The 13,841-nt window shown below is 52.3% G+C and overlaps 1 protein-coding gene across 1 annotated transcript; it reads right to left on the bottom strand.

The window, feature by feature from the left end:
• Positions 1 to 101: 101 nt before the first annotated feature.
• Positions 102 to 13,838, bottom strand: LOC139589437 (serine/threonine-protein kinase PAK 3-like). The gene is made up of 13 exons (XM_071425907.1): positions 13,746 to 13,838; positions 8,284 to 8,321; positions 7,776 to 7,898; positions 7,152 to 7,274; positions 6,846 to 6,925; positions 5,735 to 5,798; positions 4,439 to 4,487; positions 3,196 to 3,308; positions 2,555 to 2,672; positions 1,809 to 1,908; positions 1,183 to 1,379; positions 581 to 718; positions 102 to 191 (listed from the first exon to the last, which is right to left on the bottom strand). Exons 1-13 carry the CDS (start codon positions 13,836 to 13,838, stop codon positions 102 to 104), a joined length of 1,326 nt encoding a protein of 441 aa, XP_071282008.1.
• Between the last annotated feature and the right edge of the window lie 3 nt (positions 13,839 to 13,841).

Here is a 13,841-nt window from a genome sequence, read left to right as displayed (position 1 = left end):
CTACGAACTATGACCTAGAAACTAGAAACTACAAACTACGAGCTATAATCTACAAACTACAAACTACAAAGTGCAAACAAGAACAATGGCCTCTTCCAGGGCTAGTATCTCCTGTTGGCCATAAACTGCTGCGTGGCCATGATCAGAGGCGTCAGCTCGGAGGTCGGCTTGGCTGATGTTACAAATGGATGCTGCCCAAAGAGAAAAACATGAACTGGTACTTTCCTCACAGGCTGAAACAGGCTTTCTCTGGCTACCAGAAAGATACAGAAAGAAGAAAAGGAGGGCATTCTGGGCACCACTGTCTCCACATCCAGGACCTTGCTACATGAGGCAAAATGGCTCCCAATCCCACAAATCCGTGACTCCAGATGTCTTCAGCTTAAGGAGATTTGGTCTAGGTGACCTTGAAAGGCTCCTTCCAAGGCATCCTAGGCCAGGATTCTCCTTTGTTTTCCTTTGCAAGCCCCCAGAGGGGAGATTCTTAGGAGCGGGCCCCATCAGACGCCTTGGACTTGAGCAGATGAGGAGCCCCTGGCAGCGGGCAGCTGGCGCAGCCTGCAGCCGCTTTGCCTTTTACCTGCAGCAGTTCCTGGGCAGACCAGCGCCTGTCCTCGTCCCTCTCCAGGCAGCAGTGCAGAAAGTCTCGCAACCACGCCGACTGTTGCCTGGGCTTCTGCAGCTTTGGCCTGCCCCCGCTGCTGATCAGCTCTTGAACCTAGAGAAGAAGGAAATGCCACGCTCTACCTGTCTCCTTCGCACCCCAAACTGCTCACCCAAACATACACCCCACGGGACAGGCTCCACTCTCCCGTGGCACTTTACTCCCTGCCAGAGCCTGGCAGATACCTTTCCTACCCCTACTGAAAGAACACAAAGCCACAGGCAGCCATAGCCAGTCCAATAGGCAAAGGCTCTTGCCTTCACCCCTGATTTCACTGGCTGATGGGGACTAAAAGCCCAGCTTTGCCCTTTTGTCAAAGCTTCCCTCAAGCAAAAGGCATCACCATTTTTTGTGCGGTTCGTGCACTGCAATGGCAAGGGGACGATCTGGACAAGGAGCACGAGAGACTATGCAGCCTGGCACCTCTCATTTCCAGGTGTTAGCAAGCTTGCCAGGCAGAAGAATGGGAGCAGATTATGTTTGGGTGTCAGCAGTATCTGAGAGCAGTTGCAGCGCACCGTGCGGGAGGTTTTCATCCGGTAAGGAGGCGCCCCTTCCACCATCTCGATCCCCACAATGCCAAAGGACCAGATGTCCACTTTGGGGCCATAGAGCTTCCTGGTGAAGATTTCTGGCGCCATCCAGTAAGTGGTCCCAACAGCTGATCTCCGTTTGCTCTGCTCAGCGGTCAGCTGAGCAGCAAGGCCAAAATCAGCTGAGGAGAAAAAACAGGCCAGCGTGAATGAGGAAAGCAAAGCAAAGAAATCCCCACTGTACCAATGTCCAAGAGGGCAGCGTGGAACCCGGCTGCCAGCAAGGGGCCATGCTGCCATTCCTCTGGCCTGCAGCCAAGGAAATACGGAATTGGCCACTTAGCAAAAGCCCCAGCTTTCAGGCAGTGGCTTTTAGTGCCCTGAAGCTATTAGACTGTAAGTGCCTTGCTTGGGAAGGGACACACGCACAAGCCAAAGGCACTCCTGAGCCCTTGTTCCCAGCAACACCTCCCTGCACCTTGGGGCTGTGCTCTGCGCTTGCATCAGGGCAGCCTGGACTGCCACAGGCACCACTGCAGGGAACCGGCAGTCACCCAAAGGCAGCCCCACACCGCAGCCTGCCACGGCTGAGCCTGGCCAACAACACCCACCCAACTTGACGGATCCGTCCAGACGCAGGAGAATGTTGTGGCTTTTGACGTCCCGGTGGATCACTTGCTTGGAGTGAAGGAAATCCAGGCCTTGCAGGCACTGAGAGAGGAAAAAGAAACACCAGCCTAAGTGGATTTCATCCCACAAGCGGGGAAGTGGCACATCTGCAACACTGCAACATTCCTGGGCCATGCTGAGCCATGGCACGACAGGCTGCTGGCAAGGGCAAGAGCTTGCTGCTCCAACACGAGGACAGCAGTGCCTTTCTAAGTGAGGGTGTGTTTGCTTCTGAAAGAGAAAGGACAATTGTTCCTCCGGCCACTGCCCTGCAACCACAGACTGAAGCAGCACTGCTGCAGTGGCTGTGCTCTCTCCAGCCAGACAAGAGTGGATGCTTTTGCAAACACCCCTTTGGTGCAAGGCTCTCTTGGAGGCTGAGCTCCATGACAGCCCAGTGTGTATCTTTGTCTGTGCCACTTATTTTACATTGTGCCACCTGCAACTTTGCCCGTCCAGGGAAGGAATGCAGCACACACAGGCTCCAGGCAAGTGTTTAGAGAAGCAAACACAAACACACTAGAAGAAGGGCAGGGACACTGGCAGGCACTTCAGATGCTCTTGCTACTGCCAGTCATAAGAGAAAGGCAGCAAGGAGACTCAGAAGATGAAATCACTCCTCTCCTTGTCACCCATTTGGAAGGACCATCCCGACCAAGGCATGGGAAGCACAGGCACCATCCCTTACCTCCCGAGAGACAGCTGCTATCTCTCCTTCTGCCAGGCGAGTCTCCCTGATGACATCGTGTAAGGAACCTCCGTCCATGAATTCCATCACGAGCCAGAGTTCCTCGTCCAGCAGGTAGCTGAAAGGAGGAAACAACAGCCTGGAGATGAAGGCGTGCACTCACACCACCTGATGGATTCTTGTTTCTGTGTCTCTCTCAGAGGAAGACAGGAGGAAGTGAGCAGTCATTCACTACGCTCTACAGGCCTTGAACTCTGGGCAATCTAAAACACTGCTTGGTATATCCACACCAACGAACAGGCCAAGGGAAATACAATCCGCAGTGCTTCGGCAACACTTCAGACCCATGGGGAAAAAATCCAACCCCAAAGCCAACAAATCCATGGGGAGAGAGCACAGGAACTTTGAGGCTGTTGGCTCAGTAAGATAGGGCCAAGTCCGGCCTTTGAAAGCGCCCTTCAAACTCGGTATGCCAGGAAAGAGTAATGCAGCCCCAATGCAATCTCCTCCCAAGACACTGTAGATCAGCCCAGAAACAGGAATGAACAGCTCCATCCTCTGCCATCCACCAAAGGAGTGCTTGAACCTCTGGCTTGCAGGATGTGAATGACCTTTCACAGCAGAACAGCAGAGCCACTCACCTGTCTACATAGTTGACAAGGTTGGCGTGCTTATTGCCACGCATGACCTGGATTTCATTCAGGCACAGTTCGCTGCCGCTCTCTTGCAGGAGACTAATTTTCTTTATGGCCACCTAAAACGACATGGAAAACCATGAACCAAAGAAGTCTGTGGCACAGGACCACAAGGGCAACATGGAGACAGTGATTATGGGATGACAGTGCTGGGCTGGGCCAAGCTGCCTTGTGACAGGACATCAGACCGCCTGCTCGGGCACCTCCCAGGACACAGAGCCACATAGCCTCTGCCTTGGAAACCTGGCAGAAACACGCTCTAAGCTCTCCACCTCAGAGGTCTAACAACACTCACTGTGCCCAGGGCCAGTCTTCTCCCATGGCCTTACTTTATCATCCCCATGCTCATTCACACACCTCTTGCAAGCAGGAAGCCATTTTGTGCCAGTAAAAATGGAGCAAAACTGCTGGGAAACCATTGGCACTTCTAGGGGATTGGATCATTACTCCAGCGGTCACTGGCATTCTCCATGGCACAACAACAAAGCAAACAGTTAGAGATGTGGCAGATAAAATGCTGTCCTAAAAACATCCTGAGGGCTATTCCTCCTAAGAAATACAACCCTACATACTTCACGATGAAAAAATGCCACGATGATGAAAACATCATTAAGGACACCTCCAACAACCACAATCCTAGCACTTCCTCACTCCAGGAATTTTCATTTTGCTCCACTCAAATACTTTTCTTCACACCACTGACTTTTGCAATTACTGCCTGACTGTAAAAAGAAATAACCCAGGCCATGATCTTCTAGGGATATACACCGGGCTATGAGCAGGGCTTAGGCCCTTGAGAGACTCCTTGCAGACCACTCTGTCTAAGCACAGTTCCAAGGGCAGCACTGCAGGTGCCTACAGAACTATCAGCACGATTCCCATCTATTTGCTAACAGCCAGAAAAGAGAACTCAGGAACCCTGCAGCCCCAAAGAGCAGTGCCATGCTCTGAGACACCACCTGGGCACTAAGACCCAGCCAGCGTGTCCTCCTCTGGCCTCCTTGCATTCCCAGGGGCAGCTGAGAAGGACAAAATCTGTCCCCACTGTATTTGGCAGGGAGGACACTGCTCTGCACTTCATCTGCCTTTGCAGCAAAGCTCTCCTGGCCACCCAAAGCTCAGCCACAGCTCACAGCAGAGGGGAGGGCACTCGAGAGCTGCAGAAGCTGCGGCGCTGCTTGGCGCTTACCTCTTCTCCTGTGGCAGTCTCCACTGCCATGCACACCGTGCCGAAACCCCTAGAAACAAAACAGCAGCGGAGAAAGAAGAAGTCCTTTAGTCCCTGCCACTGCAAGACACTGCAGTCCAATGGCAAATAAGTCCTGGGGCAAACAGTAAATGGAATAGGACAGATTCTCCTCTGGGTCTTTTCCCCCTTTTCTCTTTCTGTATCTGTACATGTGTGGGATTTTTCCAGGAACTTGCCAGTTGGGCCTTCTCACACTTCTCCCTGGAGCCTGTCTGCCAAACTCAAGCACCACTACTGAGGCCTTCTGAGAAGGCTGAGGCCACGGAACAGCCATTGCAGGAAAGCCTCCAGACACAGATCCCTTCTCCAGCTTGCAAGGAAGTTAGTGCCCGGCCACAGCTGCAGCCACAGCCAGAGCAGGGAAAGGCTTCCATTGCTGCACACACAAATGGAGAAGTCCTCAAAACACAGGATGCTTGGACAGCGGCGTTCTGAGTCCAGAGCTGTTGTCAGCTGCTTCTCTTCGGTGCACCAGACACCTGGAGGACTCTGCTTTTCTGAAGATTTCTCGTACATTTGCCTTCTCACAGGGAAAATGTTGCAAATCAGTCCCATTTCCAGTCAGCAGAGCCGGCTTTCAAAGGGAACAGCTTGGTGGATCCTTTGCAGGAAAGGCCTAAACCCCACAGGATCCACCAGGGTTCTGCCATCAGCCAGATGATGCCTTTTCCTCTGGAGTGCATTGGCACTGGCCATTGCCCTGAAGCTTTGTCTTTTGCCACCTCAGCTACAAAAGAGAGCTGCTTCTTTCATTTCTGCTTTTGGCTGCTAGGCTAGGTGGTGGCCATCCAGACCACTGAATCTTGCTTTCAGCAAAATACTGGAAAGAAATGTTACCCAGAGCTGTTCCCTGACAGCTGTCAGCTGCTGACTTGACCTCTGAGGCAACAAAGTTTCTCCTCCTTTCATTCCCACGCATTCTGTATTCTTTTGAGACATGCCAAAATGATTTCTCCTAGGAAGAGCGGCAATCAGGTGCAACAGACTTGAGGGACAGGAGATCTGCCAGGTGCTGCTCTTTGCCGCAGAAAAGACATTGCCAGCGTCCAGGTGTCTTTGCCGCCCTGCCTTCGGACCACAGCTGTAAATGCTGACCAGTACTGAGAGATCATCAGGCATCATCCTAACGCAGTGTCTGAACAGCTTTGGAGCTTGCCTGACGTCGCTCTGGGGAGATGTGACGCCAGCAAAATGCACAGGCCCTGCCTTTGAAGAAGGAGCTGTGGCTGCACTCACCCTTTGCCAATGGTTTCCAGCTCTGTGTATTCAGCCTCAGGATCTCCCTCGCTCACCAGCATCTCTGTAAAAATCCCAAGGAAAGATGCTCACTTCAAAAGAGATCCCACCCTGCAGCAGATCAGAAAGGCAGCCCCACTCTCTGCGACTCTGGGCCCTTTCAACTCAGGCAGTCGGCAAACAACAACACCACCGCACCACCACCACCACCACCTCAGAAACAACAGCAGCAAGACGAGCAGCCCTGCAGCACAGATGGCCTGTACCAAACTAGACGTCTAAACTAAAATCTAAGCACGTGCAGAAACAGTCAGAGGATACAGGGATCAGAAAGCTGTAACCAAGAGAACTGGTTGTTGTCTAGAAATGTTAAGGGCAGCAGGAATAACAAAACCTTGCTGTTCCTGGCAATCAACACTCTGTGACCTTCAAGCAAAGCTTTAATCCTTGCAAACATCAAAGGCATCTTGGCTCCTGGAATCAATTGTTCTCAACAGCTGCCCTTTGCAGAACAGCAAGAATATTGCAGAGTGCTTCCAGCAGAAGCACAATCTGCAGCTTTAAGCAGGACAATTTTGCCTAAACAATGGCCTTCTGCCTTTCAGGAGCAGCAGCTCATGTTCCAACCTACTGTGCTGGGCCTTAGGAATGAGGTGCCTGAGCCTTTAGGACAGGCCGAGTTCTGAAGATGACCTTGGCCGTGCCCCACAGGAGCTCCTTGAGGCCTACTCATTGGCTGGGTCACGGCCTCCTGCTCAGCCAGAAACAATCTCTGGTTTGCCTTTTGCCTCCAGGGGAGCTCAGGCAAAGCCAAGCCAGGCTGAGCTGCTCTCAGAGGCAGGAGCAACACCCCGGTGACCCCTCACCACCTCAAAGCACAACAACAGGTCCTGTGTGGAGGCCTCAGGAGCTGGCACTCAGCTGAGGAGGAACAGGAGCTGGGACAGCTCATGCCGACACACGCACACACAGGGCACTGCTCCAGCAGACAAGGATCACAAAGGACGTACTCAGCATGGCCAGGCACTTGTCCTCTGTCCTCTCTCCCAGCTGCTCTCTGCTGCCAGAGGAGCTACTGGTGCTCCAGATGCACGAGCTGCTCCCGCTGCACTTGCCAGCTTGGGGACTGGAGGCTCCTTCAGAGCCTTCTGCTGCAGCTCCTGCAGGTGCCAGGACAGAGGAGGTGGAGCTCTGGGAAAAGAAATGAGTGAGGTCACAAATGTGCCTGGCAGAGGTGCCCCTGCCATCCCATTTCAAATGCAAGCCCCCGGGAAGATGCTGCTGGCCACAGCCAGGGCTCTTCACCTCTCAGCTTTTGCAGCCCGCTTCTCCAGCTCAAGGCCCAAAATCCAAAGGCTGCTTTTACACCACGGACAAAATGACACCACACACACTGCTAACCAAAGCAGGCACTTACTGATGATGTTTGCTCTGGGCCTGGGCTGACAGCAGGGGCAGGTTCATGAGCACCTTCCTCCTCTTCAGCCTCTTCCTCGCATGCAGAGGCAGCCAGAGCAGGTGCTGACGCTGCCCTTCTGCTCTGGGGACACACAGCAGCATGAGGGACAGGAAAGAACCTGGCATTCACCACCTCACCTATATTCAGCTACAGGCCCCGCTGCATCTCAGCTGTTCCTTTAGCTACTGACAGCTGCTGTCTGCGCAGGGCCAGGTCCCTCCTGGGGACAGTGTCTCCTCATATCCTGCAAGCTTCTGAACTGCACCTTTGCACTGCTCTCTTCACTGGGGACAGGGAGCCTGCACAGCCACTGGCCACCAAGGGCCTCACTTGTACCCCAGCAGCATGCCAAGACATCCTAATGCTACCTCCTGTCTCTTGCTAAGACAAATTCACAGCCCCTTTCAGAACAGTAGGAAGGTGATCCCTGAACTTCCAAGTTCCAGGCCTCACTGCCTGCGGGAAGGGCAGGAAAGATTCCAGCCCTCAGCATCTTCAGCCAGGCACGGGAGGTGCTGTCTGATCAGAAACTTGCAGCTATGCTTTGCTCCAGCCACAGGACTGCCCAGAGCTGCCACTTACTGATGCTGCATGCTCAGGCCCTGCAGTGGCAGCAGGTACACTTTGCTGGGCATCTTCCTCCCCTTGGGCCTCTTCTTCAGGAAGACACACAGCCACTGGAGGCTCCGAGGTTCCCTTTGGGCTCTGCAGACAGACAGCAGCGTCAGGGACACGTAACCTCCTTTATATTCAGCTCTAGACCCAGATGCACTCAGGAGAAAGCATCTGCAGAGAAATGGGATTCTAAGGTGCTCAGACTCAAGTAGAATGGGCCAGCTAGATGGGACTGCACTCTCTTGTACAGGAGAAATTCCATCATGGCAGCCACCACTTTCAGCTGCTTAAAAGTTCTGGAAAGGAACGGGAGAAAACAGCCCTGGGTCCTCCTGCTGCTGCTGTTGCTGCAAAGGGCCTGGGCTGTACTTTCATTCATCCAGCCAGGCTGGCACCGGACTGCAACCAGCCCAGCTCACAGCTTGCTCCGCAATTGCCAAATGCTACCAAGGCCAGAGGCTCCTTTGCCACTCACCCAAAGAGCGGATTCTCTCCAGGCACGGCTGATGTGACCTGCAACACACAAGGGAAAAAGAACCAGATGCTCTAAGAAAACTGCCTGTGCTGGCCATGCCCACCCCAAAGTCAACCCAAAGACAGAGCATTCTGCTTTCACTACACCACTCCAGCAGCATCCCTTGTGGCACACAGCAAGCAAGACAACAGCAGCACAACACACTGCCTGGTGTCTCCCTTTTCTCCTCTTTGGCCACTCAACCCCTAGAAACTTGAGACTGAGAAAGTCTACAAGTGGTTCTCTAACAGTCATTGCTTCTGCCCCACCTCACCCAGCAGCCCCTACAGCTCCTGTAGGCGCTCTTTCCTGTATTTCCTCCTCTCTTTCCTGTATTTCAGTCTTCTCAAGACATTGCATGCAGCAATTGCCATGAGCTTACTGAAAACCTTTCCCCAGGGAGGCTTCACCCAAGTCCCTCTGAGCCATGGTGGCAGTTCTATCATGACACAGCACAGGAACAGCTCCTGTGTGTGGGAGCATACAAGAACTCCTCAGAAATGGCTGTCTCAGAGGCCTTTACAAAGCACATTCTGTGATTTCATCACAGAACAAATGGCTCTTTTAGCGCGCAGGAAGTGTCAAGTTCCACAGGCACATGCTGGGATGAGGGAATGCAGACAAGAAGCCTTGAACTGAGGGACTTTGCCTCAGTCCTGGAGAGCAGTGCACAGCTTTTACAAGGACTCCTGCCAAGCTCTCTCTTCCAGTCTTCCCATCCTGGAAGTTGTCTTGCTTGAGCCAGCAAACTGAGGAGACTCCAGACTCCATTGCCACAGGCCGTGGCACGGCAGGAGCGGAATCCCCGCAGGCTACATCACAAATGCTGCCCATGCCCCACTGGCTAGAGACACGCCCTTCTTAGCTGGAGCTGTGGGCACGGGCGTTACCCAGCTGAAGGCCTCTTTGTGGCATTTGGGTTTCCATATGCTGCACTGAAGAAAAACGTCTACTTACGTGCCAGGTGGGTGAAAAAGTACCCGGAATAAGCCACGGTAAAAGCCGTGAAAGCTGCAGCACACACTCCCTCCATGGCTGGAGCAGTGCTGCTCAATCTGCAAGGGACAAAGCCTGTAGGGAGAAAACAAAAAAACTCAGAGTCCTGCTGGCAGAGACCTCGTCGATCAGCAGGCTCCCCTGCAGTGAGCGTGCCGCAGAGCTGCTCTGCACACTGAGCCCTTCCGGGCCTCGGCACAGCAACTCTGCCTGACAACGCTGCCATGCGGCCGCTGACATCACAATAGCAGTGCCCTGGGCTGCTTTGTGAGTTCATGCACAGAACCACACCTTCTCCACAGATAATGCCAAAAAAAGCCTGCAGCTTTCTCCTCTGCTACAAAGCCACACAGAAAGCCCTCCTAGTCCATCACCTGTTGCTCAAGGCATCTAAGAGTAAAAACACACTAAGCCCCTCTAGCCCGCACTGAGAAGCTGAGCACTGAGAAGGGAGCAGGATGTGAGGAACCACATTAGTGCTCTTTGGCCACTATTGCTTCTGAGCAAAAACCAGAAGGCTTCTTCCAGCGGGACCTCCCTTAGTTCCAGAAAGCAGCAAACTATCAGAACCCAGGAAATTCCTCTGGCTGCCCTGGAGGGCTCAAGCCGCTGCCCGGGGGCTCAGAGACTTTGGCACAGAGCCCAAGACGCCTGTGCCTTTGATTTAGCCCTTGGAAAAAACAATCACCAATCTTAATATGAAGAATTACAAGTCAAAAGAGTTTAAGTTGAATAATAGGTAGTTTGTCACCAGGTGAAAAATAGATTTTTGAGGTTTTGAAAATGACCGCTTGGGGGTCTCAAGATGGAGGAATTTGGATGTGCCTTGTCCTTCTTCCTCCTTCTTCCTAGCCTCCATCTTCTGAGTGATGTTGGCACTTTTAGATTGGTTTAGAGGAGAAGCGCACTGTCTCACATAGGTGATAGGTATTGGGAAGTTATTGTAAATAGTGTACACATAGTTTTGGGTATAAAAAGACAACACTGCCTCTGAGGTGGGCAGAGTGTCTCAACCCAACCTGCTAGACAGACCTTGGCGGGTCGGAGAAAGAATATCATAGATAAGAAACAATAAACAACCTTGAGACCAAGAACAGAAGAGTTCCCACTCCTTCTTCAACTGCCGGGCTGGGGAAAGAGACTTTCTAACGCATCTCAGGGTCACTCTGACCAGCAGAGATTCCAAGAGCAAACAGGGAGAAGCACGACTTCAATGACATTGAGAGTTTCCTCCTAGGTACAGAGACAAGGCCATGTGTCTTTCAGCACTGTTTATTCAAAACATTTTACATCACTGCCGTGGCTGGGATTTCAGCAGGGAAACGCCATGACAGGAAATGCAAGGAGGATCCTTCTCTCTGACTCACTCTAGCAGAGAGGCCTTGGCACCAAAGCACCACCACCATTTTTTCCCCCCACTTTTGTCCTTCCTCAGTAATTTTTAGAACACAGGGCTGAGATGGGTGGCACTGAAGTGACAGCTCTGACACACAGCTGAAACCATCAGGGCCAGGGGGGCATGTGGGACTGTTTTTCTTCTCCAGCAGAACAAGGCAAGCCAGAGTGCTGACACTGATACCAAGTGAGTTCAGCCAAGCCCAAAGGGAGTGCAGCCAAGCCAAGTGCAGCCCAGCAGGCTGGGAGGAAGAGGCAGCAAAGCGGCAGATCCCATTGCCACGGACACGCCCGGCGTGGCGGACTGATGGCAGCGGCAGTGCCAAACAGAGCTCCGCAGGGAGAGACAGACACCCATCACCATCGTCACTGCCACCAGCACTGCCGCAGAGAGGGAGCAGCAAACTGCCACTGCAGGGCCAGAGCTGCTCCCGGCAGCACCAGCAGCCCCCATCTACCATCAGAACCATGCTGGAAGCCCTGGCCATCCTGTCTTTGCTCCAGGGGCCCCGTGTGACACTGCACCTCTCTTGCTTAAGCCATTACCTCTTTCGCACAATTTTCTTCCTATTGTCGTCTACTGCTTTTTTTTTCTTTTTCCCCTCACTACATTATAACTCTAACATTCTCAGCTTCTCATAGATTGGTTTTTCCATTGTCCCCCTCCATTGTGGTGGAGAAGGGGAGAGAGGAGAGGCTTTCCCAGGACTATCTCAAGATGAGGACATAGAAAGGAGGGAAGGCCTTAGAAAGAAAAAACCACACTCAGGATGCCTCTTTGGGAGGGAAGCAAATGTGCAAGCTTCTTAATATCCAGCCACAAATCTCTGGAGTCTTGACAGCCAAGAAGCACAGGTAGCTGCAAACCTTGTTGTGAGACACTGGAGGACATTGCTGGCTCAAGCCCTTTCAGGCGCTTGTAGGTGGGGAAAGGGGCAGATCAAGCCTTGCTCTGCTGAGGCCATGCCCTACTCTGCACGCCCCACACCCCCAGGCCTGCATCCCAGCCCAGCTGTGGCCGCTGATCCCTGGCACACCAGAGGCAAGGCTCCACACCTGTGTCTGGAGCCCCTAACCCAGCTCCTAAATGGCCAGGTGAGTGGCAGCCCCATGTGGGGGAAGGCCCCAGGAAAGCCAAAGGCTCTTTACCTCGGGATGTGTGGCCACCACATCTCTTGACCCTACCTCCTCTTGGTCTCATTTGCAAGCTGAGCTTCCTATCCCCTTTCAAAGCCTTTCACAGTCTAGTGCTCTGTCAACAGTGCCTCAGTTCCATGGTGGGAATTCTGAAGTCCTTTCAGAGAAGCCTTGCCTGAAAGAGAACAGGTCTGGCTTGCAGTGCATTGCCCTGGAGGCCTTAGGAAGTTGCTTTGCCTGCCATTACCCACTTACTGGCCAAAAAACACATGTGAAAGACTGAAGCTTTGCCAGCTGTGACAGTGGCCCAAAGAGAAGGCAGTTAGGGGCAAAATAAGGAGAATTATTTTGGTGCTGGCACGCACATCAGGTACCAGGTAGGTGAGAAAAGCCATCTGTAAATAGCTCAGCTGACAATCAGGGAGGGGAAGGTGCAAAGAAAAGCAGAGGTAGAAATCTCAAAGGAATGAGAGGACTATGGACAGAAGTTGAAACTAGCCTAAAGAAAAAGAAAAAAAAGAGTAATTGGATGAAATACTGATAAAATTCAGCAAGTCTTCTCTTGGTGCTGGATGGTGCATTGGGGGATAGTGTTGGCAGCTTGGGTGCCCATCCCAAAGCCATCACGTGTTTTCCCTCTGCTCTGAGACGGGTTCAGACAGGCTGTTGATCTGCATGGCCACTCCCAGTTGGCCCCAGAGTCCTCTCCACTTCATGATCAGCTCACCATAAGTTTTCTGGCTGTCATCCGTTGTGGCTTCTCTTCTCCTGAGCCTTGGTGTTGGTCACTGTTGTCTGAGGTGTGGCTGTGTGGTCATTTCTGGCCCGTGCCCTCCAGGACAAACCCCCACACTCCCCCTTTTTTGTTTTATTTAAAATGAAAGGTATAACAATCATAGTAAAAATAATATCTTCTTATAGCTAAAACCAACACAATACTTAGTAGATTTTAACAAAACTTGGGAATTAAAATAAACAGGTGGGTTCATATGGAAGACATAACCAAACAATAAGTAAATACAATTTTCATTTGCCCTCACTTCTCAGGCCCTGACTCCCAGACGGCTCCCGCCACTTCATTCCCCCTCACTTACCCACAAAACAAAAGAGAACAGAAAATCAAAGCCAAAAGACTTGGGGTGACACCTTTCCCGAGTGGCCTTCAGCAAAAACACACAAGTCAAAAGAAAAGGTTTCATGGGGGACTAGAATGGGGGAACCTTCCGGTGATGCAGGGCACAGGACTCCTGTGGGGGCAACAGAGTCGGTCCTCCAGCTGTTTTATTCTCAACTTCTATTATAGCTCTGACCTATGAAATATGTATTGCAGCAAAAATGGGAGTCTGCTAATACAAGAGGAAAGCAGGGGCAGGGTTGAGGGCAGTCAGAAAGTGGGATAGGGTAGAATCCAGGATGCCTGCCAGGGCCATCCTGGCAAGGGGTCAGAAGAGGAGGGGAGATGGCAGATGGCTGGTGGCTCGCCTATGCTTGCTCTTCAGCAGGTTCCATCTCCCGGCCTGTCCTTCCCAGGGACAATGGGTTCAAGGAAGCAGGGGTGGAACAGGAAAACTGGGAAAGGAAGTCTATCAAATATTGTGCAACTAAAATTTAAATTTAAATGGTAGTCAAATATACCGTCAGTTACCACCAAACATAGCAAAGTAAATGATTTTCAATAATCACGGTATCAAATGTATATTGAAACGATAAACAGGAAACCATGGGAGAGGGTAAAGTCTAGGGGACATTCTTCCAGGCCACAGCCCCGGGAAGTGCCCTAGCAGGCCCACAGGCCTCCACAGTGGCTCAGGGCAGGTCCCAACTGCACAAGTTTTCGCTCCCTCATGTTGGCCTTGGTTCCCGTGGCAGAACTTGCCTTCCCGCTGGACACTCACTTGCGCCTGAGCCCCTGGAGAAGCCCGGCTCCCTCCCCCTCTGCCCACAGCCACAGCAGCATCCCCAGCAGTGACACCACTGCTCTGCTCCATTCT

Source organism: Agelaius tricolor, unplaced genomic scaffold, assembly GCF_023055355.1.
Source record: "Agelaius tricolor isolate 1412-34295 unplaced genomic scaffold, bAgeTri1.0.p SCAF_4, whole genome shotgun sequence".
Lineage (NCBI taxonomy): Eukaryota > Metazoa > Chordata > Aves > Passeriformes > Icteridae > Agelaius > Agelaius tricolor.
This window is presented reverse-complemented; position numbering and strand designations above follow the sequence as displayed.

Coding starts and splice junctions, on each gene's coding strand:
- LOC139589437 (XM_071425907.1), bottom strand. CDS start 13,838: ATGGAGCAGAGCAGTGGTGTCACTGCTGGGGATGCTGCTGTGGCTGTG. Junction 2,673..3,195: donor CTTGTCAACTATGTAGACAG/GTGAGTGGCTCT, acceptor TCCTCCTTTCAG/CTACCTGCTGGACGAGGAAC. Junction 1,909..2,554: donor TAGCAGCTGTCTCTCGGGAG/GTAAGGGATGGT, acceptor TTCCTCTCTCAG/TGCCTGCAAGGCCTGGATTT.